Source organism: Phaethon lepturus, unplaced genomic scaffold (assembly GCF_000687285.1).
Source record: "Phaethon lepturus isolate BGI_N335 unplaced genomic scaffold, ASM68728v1 scaffold10431, whole genome shotgun sequence".
Classification (NCBI taxonomy): Eukaryota; Metazoa; Chordata; class Aves; order Phaethontiformes; family Phaethontidae; genus Phaethon; species Phaethon lepturus.
Window position 1 is genome coordinate 5,998 of NW_010516960.1, and position 8,206 is coordinate 14,203.

The following is an 8,206-nucleotide window of genomic DNA, read 5'->3' on the forward strand; positions in this document are numbered from 1 at the left end:
TTGCTAGCTTTGCAGTTCTTAACAGAAGTTAGATAGTATTACATAGGCTTTTGGGCCTTAGCAGCAGAAGTTTTCTTATGTTACTTCTAATATGTAATGTATAAATACTGTATGGTCAGCTGATGGTTAATTTGCAGTAAGAGCTAATTTTTCCTTGACTGAGAAAGTGAGCTGTCTTAACCTCTGCACTATGGATCAGGGGAAGAGACGGAAATTACAGAACCTGTTTTTTTTTTTTTCTTGATGGGTCCTCTGGGAGAAGAGGAGGCTGAGGGGAGACCTTACCACTCTCTACAACCACCTGAAAGGGGGTTGTGGTGAGGTGGGTGTTGGCCTCTTCTCCCAAGTAACTAGCGATAGGACGAGAGGAAATGGCCTCAAGTTGCGCCAGGGGAGGTTTAGACTGGATATTAGGAAAAAATTCTTTACTGAGAGGGTGGTCAAATATTGGAACAGGCTGCCCAGGGAGGTGGTGGAGTCACCATCACTGGAGGCATTAAAAAAAACGCGTGGACGTGGCACTTCAGAAGATATGGTTTAGTGGGCTTGGTGGTGTTTGGTTGATGGTTGGACTTGATGATCTTAAAGGTCTTTTCCAACCTTAATGATTCTGTGATTCTGAAGGTTACTCCTGCTTCTTCGCAGGTGTAAATAACTAAGGGCGAGATAATCTGAGTGGTAACCTTGAGACAGAAAGTAGGAGCACAAGGCATGAATTAGGAGTGGAGAAGTTTCTCTACCACCAAAACATAACAACAGAATTTTTAGGCATTAATGGAGAAGTAATCTCCTTCATACTTTTGAGGGAATTAATAAGAAATTTCACATTGCCATGACTGCATGCCTATATGACAGCATACCATCTGTAGCATCTACAGCTGTATTCTTGGTGGAAACTGAACGGCAAAATTCACCGGAAAGGTATTGGTACTTTGGAAGAAGTATTTTACAGGGCCTCTATTTGAAAACAAACATTTTTTTTTTTAAGACATGGTGAAAACTTAGATTTAAATAATAAAAATGTTACTGATGGAGTTGTCCCTCTTTATACATTAGGGCTACACTATTTACAAGGATGTTTATTTTGTTTCCTAGCATACATTTGCAGATCTTGAATTGGTATGCAGTGCTTGTTCCAGTAATTAAGCTGTTTTAAACAAGGGTTTTGCATGTACTGTTTTAGGAACCAAGTTCCTAAGAGTACAAAACTGGCAGGCCTTCCAAGCCTGTGTCCTCTAAAAGCCTAAGATGTTATTACATTTCTTGGAGGTCACTAGAAGATTAAATAGTAATTAAACCTTTCTTCCCCTACACTTTCACCATTAACTTAAGTGCACTTCATTATCCAGTTGTGAATGTGGAGATTTAAAATACAGAATCGAATGTATTTTACCTATTAGAATAATTACATTCCATTTTAATAAAATGGCCACTAAAAGCGATGTACATTGCAATACGTAACACACCTAATAGGAGGAGAATTATTACTGTATTTGCCTTTTATTTGAAAGCGAGAATGGAGGCTACATTTGTAGTCTCAGGTAGTCACAGTAACTTGTTCTGTACACTGTTGTTAATAGAATGCATTACTACACATTTCAATCTAACTGTACAAAACTACAAAATACACTTCAAATGCTAGTGAGGAATGAGAGTTTGTTCTAAATTAGAACAAACTTTGTCTGTCCTCTGCTTTGATAACGTTATCACACAGCATGAACAACACAAAACAATAGAAGTTCTAAACAAAGGTCAATTTTGGGAAGCAAGAAAAATAAGGGCAGGTTTTCAAAGGCCACAGTGTCATGGAACTAGGTTTGAGTTTCTGTTTCTCTTATTAAAAAAAAACACCAAAACAATCTCCTGGGGGAAAAAAAAAAGGAAGCTTTTTTCTGTATGCCATTAAAAAAGCTTCACACTGCTTAATTTTTCTGCAATTTCTAAGAGAAAAAAAATTCGAGAACAGAACCTGATCAAAATGTTTGCCTTTTTTTTAACATTTGTCTTAAAAGTGTTGATTATTCTACAGATTTAATAGTAAGCAATAAAGAGCTATACCGAGCGTTCCACTTTGCTAGGCAAAGCTTGCTGCCAAGTTACGACCTAACAGCACTTGAGTTATTGTCATAGTTAAGTTCTTTTCCTCCTGCAACATTCAGGAGCTTTATGCAAGGTTTCCCTTTTTCACAGAGTCATGTGGTTCTTTCTGCTAATAGCTGCACCTCAACACATTTGGAAAAGGACTTGGTGTTGAAAATGTATTTTAAAGCTCCCAAGCCTCTGTGATGCAAATCTTTCTTACATTCTGCTATTTTGATTTGTTAATTATTAAAAGGAGGATGAGACTGGCTATTAACTCTTGAAAACTAAAGAAAGAACTAGTGAAATTTTTATGTCACCTCCTGAAATGTCAAGGGATGCTCTTTAAAGAAACCACACAATGCAGCTTGCGATATTTGTAAGCATCAAGGTCCAGAAGACGAAAACTCTTGTTCATCCCTGGTTTTAACATTTAAAATAAACTACGTATTTAGTAATTTAATTCAGATGCTGTACATTTTTAAATGAAACAGGCTTTTAGTTACTAGTCTTAATAACTGGGTGAGGGGTTTTACATCTAACACATCTTTTGTGCTCGGTGAGAAGAAGGGTCAGCAGCAGAATAATGTATCTGGTTACAGGTAGTTCAATGAAGTTTATTGCCAAAGTGGGGCGGGAACTATTTCATCTCATGGTACATACAAGCAAACAGATTTCAAGACTACCTTACATGCTATTACAAATCACAGCAATATATTTTAGAACATGTGAACCATTAGAAAATAGTACTTTGGTTGCCAAAAACTGAGTCTCTCAGACATTTCTTCTGCTGAACAGAAAAGGTCAGACATGTGCAGTGAGTTTATGCATCTGTATGTGGCACTGTAGGATGCTGAAGATGGTCCAGTGTTGCTTCAGGATCAAAGTCTTCTCGTAGCTATGTGTTTCCTGGACTCTCAATAACCAATTTCTGCGTGGAATACAGTTGGCCAATAGTAACCTGAAATCAACCCAAAATATCAGAAAGCTGAAACTGGGAGGTAAACAAGTTATAATTTCAGCTTCACAAGAAAGATTAAAAATAAACCAGGAACTGAGTAGCCCATATATTAAGCTTTCTCATAATGACATTTTTCTTTCTACAAGCATTTTTAATGTAAAGAATACTGTTATCAACCTAGACCTTAAGAAAAATGACCGATACATAAAATATCTGGATATATAAAATCTTGAAATAATGACATTGAGGAATACCGTTCAAAGCTCATATTAAAAGTTAACATTAGAAGTTACTACAGAGGAAAAGCAAATAGTCTGTATGCTTAGAAAAATGCAAAGATGAATATAAAGAAAAATAGAGGAATGGATATAGTCAGCAGATATTTCTTACTATGCTTTTTGGGTGGAGAGCCTAGATATAAATTGCATGGCATGGTATTGTTTTCCAGTTTCTTTGGAACACTAATTTAATTTGCCTTACAAATGGTGAAAACACTTAGTTCGGCAGTAATGTTCTACACACACTGGAACTGACCTCTTGTTCACAATATGGTATTCACACCTCATACATTTGTGCTTTCTAGTGCAATGAGGAAATGAAAAATCACAAAAAGGCAACATTGATTTTTGATTCCTCTTGCTCTTTAGTACTTCCTAGTCTGCACTGTAATACTGGTAAATTGTAGTCAGACGCACAGCTGGTGATAGTCACAGCTCTCCGCTTAACAGTTGAGATGTGGAAGGGAGAAGTTTCATGCAAGTAGGCTAATGTAAGCAGGAGAAAACAACATTTATTTTAAAAGTATGAATTTTGGAGTCTAATTTGTAATATCTATTATGCCCTTTCTCACCCCTACTTTCTCCCCAAGGCCTGGATACACAGTAGCTCTGTGTCCTTTTCACACACACACCAAAAAAGTTAATATGGTTAAGTATGGAATTAGGACAAAAAAGGCTAGATGCTTAATTACACTAAGTGCAATATATTTAGTAGAATTTAATACTGCACAAACTAAGCCCGACAGCAAGTCACACTCTCAAAGCAGTAAAAAATTAGGGCAAGAAACTTTTTGTCATTTTTCATTTACCATTTTTGAGGGGAAAAACTCCTGGCACCTCTGAAATGAAAATTTCCCATCTATGCACACACTCACATAAAATGTAAATATTATTGCCTTTTAGGAAATGAACTATTTCATCTTGATAAACAGCCTTGTCTGAAACTTGTAACACGTTGATTTTAATCTTGAAATCTTTATTTCAAAGGAGGATTTATGAGCCATTCTGAAAGGAACATAAGTTCTCCTTGCCAGCAAATATTCCCCTCTTTTGGAACTCTGAACTAAGTCAGTAACAGCACATGAACAACTCTGATTATTTTTGAATTTACCTACGAAGTATGTTGCATACAGAATATTTAAAACAAAGGCCATACACAGCTGTGGCTGTGGTAACACAACTGTTACCAACAGAAATTTTAAGCTGTCAACAAGTGTGACTTCTCAAAGAGAACTCACTGCTCTGGGTTGTGTGGCAGGCTATACACTTTAGTTGCTGCCTTACTACAAACCATGCTGTAGTACTTAATTTTTTGTATACTGTGTTTTGGAGCCCAAAGAATCTTTAATCCTTTCCCACACAGTCGAGCAAATTTAATGGGAGGCTCAGAGGGATTACAAAAATGCTGAAACCTGAATTGCATTTTTTTTTTCTCCACCAACTGGGGAGATAGATGAGGCTGAGTACGTGACTTCTCAGTCAATCATACTCAGCCGGGGCAGCTGGCTGTGTAGGAGAAAGGTACGAGCTGTTGTTTGCCATCTCTGTGCTGAGAGGTGATGTTATCTACTGCTGTACCTCTTGACTCCAACGCAATAAAATCATAGCTGTGTGTGTTGAGCTGCTTCCTTAGCAAACCGCGGGCGCGCAGGCATTTCGGCGAGCGCACAGCCGCCAGGGCTGTGCTGTCTGCCTTTGCTGGGCTGCCGCAGCTTGCCAGCGCTGGTGCCTCCCTTCCAGCAGCTATGCCATGACATTTTAAGCTGAACTTTGAAACGTAAGGATTTTTTTAAACCATTAGCCTTGAATTTCTAACACGACAGTCAAGCCTTTCCCATGCACTTTGGACAAAACAAGCAGACCTTCCCTTTATAGCCGCTGAAAAATTCACATCTATCAACATTCACTGCCTCAGCAGAAAGACTGCACCGGTATCGACACACTGACACTCATTAACCCTCTGAATCCAACCGGCGTTCTTGCAGTGTCCTCGCCAACGCTAAGTCTAAAGAAAGCACTTAAGCAGCAGGCATCGCTGTGGATCATTCTCCCAGATTAAAGACTTAAGTAAGTGGCTACCTGTTGTGTTCTTTTTTCATCATGCATGTTTGCAGCTTGTATACCACATGTAATTTACTCTTCTGGTAGGTGGCTGGAAGCCAGCGCAGAGGTCAGTCTCAGGGTATTTTCATTAGTCACAGGAAGCTTTTGTGGAAAAAGGCTCTACCATTTGCTCAGCAACTCTCATTACCCAGAATTTTATTTATCTCTGTAAGGTAACACATTGCAATTACATTCTGCAGGACAGAATGCCCAGTAACGAACCACTTTGTCATCAAGGGAAGAGAATCATTAGAAATATAATGGCTGCTTTTCAGATCTGACTGAATTGCCTGATGTTTAAATTCAGCCTGCAAAATTAGGTACTGTAAAAAGAAGTCTGACAAGTCCAACCCTCAAAAGCTGATAATTTGTCCTTGTTCAAAGATTTGGTACAATTCAATATGGTCAGCTTTTTCTTGTGAACTTGAAGAACTTAGTCTTGCCTTCCACCTGAATCCAGGACAAGACTTAGGGTTTCAGAATGGGATTTATCAGAAGATATAAGTGAGACAACAAATGGAGAAAATGAAATTACCAAACAGTAACCACTGGTCCATCCTGTAACTGAACCATTCTCTGATTATTAGGTGGTTGTGTGTTCACTTGGAAACAGTATTTTCCCTTGGTCGTGGCTGGCAGCAGTGATCATGGGCAGAAACTACTTCATGAAATCTTTCACAGCTATCAGGAAAAAAGTCAGTAGGAGAGGTTTTCCCCAGGTAACGGAGTCTCAGAGGTGTGTTATGGGGAGGTGTAGTAAGAATTAAATAGTAAAATTAAATAAGTAGAATTAAATATTGAAAAAAACCCCACCAAAAACAACGTCCTGAAGACATCAGAAGAACATGCTATCACCCTAAAAATTCAACAAATCCTGTTAAATTGCCAGCTCTGAAGTCTGTCCTTTCAAATGGTCTATGGCTGGCCAGTGCCTGAGAGTGGTGAACTGGGAGGTAACCTGAACCCTAGGGGCTGCGTTTCTATCTGACACAGCCAGTCGAGCAGATCCTGTAGACTCATTGCCACTGCTTGCAAAATACTGCTAGATGATCTTCTTCAGGTTTTGAAGGTGTGTGGCATGTCTTGTGGTTCTTACCCATCTAAAGATTTTACTTTGAAGTACAGAGTTGAGGGAGAAGTGACTGCTCCTATTTCTGCAGGGCTGAAAATAAGGTGACCGGCTTTTAAAATTTTTCTAATTTGCCTCGGTCATTTTAGACTGCATCGTTCTGCTCTGAAAAGTATGATGGCATCTTTCCTTGACAGCTCTGTGTATATTCAAAATGTCTGTCCACTTTAATAACCACCACATTTTCTCCTCCTTAGTTGTGTTGGCTCTGCAGTACAGAGGTGGCCAGGCATCTCTTTTTCCCATGCACTTTACAGAATTGTAACTGTGTGGTGAATAACCTGTGAGCTCTTAACAAATCCTGCTGAGCCCTGATGAAGATACTTTTTCTCACTGTCACCAAACTGCTCATCGTTATCTTCCCGCCAAACTTGACAATCTCCAAACTACTAGCTACCTGGTTGGGTGAGGTCTCACTGACAAAGTTCGGCATGAATGCCCTAAAATTACTCAGGCAAGTACCTAGGCAGCAGACCTGAGGAAAGGTGATGTCCAGAAGGAAACGGCAGTGTACAGCCAAAGTGTACACCCACGCGGGTGGATCTGAAGAAGGATGTCCACAGCTTCAGTAAACACATGCCAAGTCAAGATGACAAGAAATCTGGCTTGTGGTATCTCTTAGCACGATGGACACACGAGAAGGAAAGACAAGAAGTTAGGTCTCAGCCCTTAGCAGCTTGCACAGCTGGTGACATATCTTGACTGAGTTCTCCAGCACATAGAAACATCATCCTCCTAATTGCAATCAGGGTATGCTCTTGTGTAAATGCAATATGACTACAGGCCCTCATAATGGTACTTTTACCATTGCTTTCTAAGCTAAGTCAACATAAGAGTTGTACAGAGGAGTTTCCCTTCTCTGTCTCACCCCTTTTGTAACACAAATAACAAAACTAACAAACAGTGTTTGTTTATTTAATAACTCTCCCCTCCTTTAAATATAGTTTCTGAAGGAATCTGTAGGGAACAATTTTCTGCCCTCAAAGGCAAACCAACCCCCGGGGGTTTTCATGCCACAATTTATTTTTCGATGGCAGACAGAAGCAGAAGCAGCCTGTTGGGAGATGGTGCAACACTCTTAGTCTACATAGAATCACCTTATTGGAAAAGGCAAGGCCTAAACAGGTAAAGTGCCATCACAGCATAGGAATATGAAAACATCGTAAGACAGCAATGGCTTTAGCTCTCAATTATTTAAAAACTGATTTCCCTAGAGAGTCATCATAGGAGAAGTAAAAACTGTTTCTTTCTTGTTTTCCTTAAAGAAATGCAGATGATAACTAAAGTTGATGCACTACAGATGGTTTTACATATTAAACACATTTACATATTTTAAAAAAGGTTCCTCTCTATATACATGCATAAATATATATAAAATATATTTTAAAAATCTCTATATAAACATAGCCGTCTACTCTCTTTTGTTGCAAATTTTCTTGCAGGGAAGAAATGGTTACCTTATTACAGCCAGGGATCACATAAAAATATATGCATTTTCATGGCACTTTATTATGGAAAAAAGGAAAAAGTCCTGTTTATTAATACATCCATACCATACACAGACAGACACACACACATATATGTATTTTAAATCAGATTGGTTTGTCCTGTTGCACCTGAAAAGTTGACAAGTGTATCTCAAAGGCACACTGCTGA

The 8,206-nt window shown here is 38.8% G+C and overlaps 1 protein-coding gene across 1 annotated transcript in view; it reads right to left on the minus strand.

The window, feature by feature from the left end:
- Positions 1–2,672: 2,672 nt before the first annotated feature.
- LYRM4 (LYR motif containing 4) overlaps positions 2,673–8,206 on the minus strand; it is a 71,270-nt gene continuing 65,736 nt past the window's right edge. Inside the window, exon 3 of the mRNA XM_010296229.1 lies at positions 2,673–3,040. Coding sequence (XP_010294531.1) covers positions 2,978–3,040 — 63 coding nt within the window. The 3' untranslated portion in view covers positions 2,673–2,977. The remainder of the gene's footprint in view (positions 3,041–8,206) is intronic.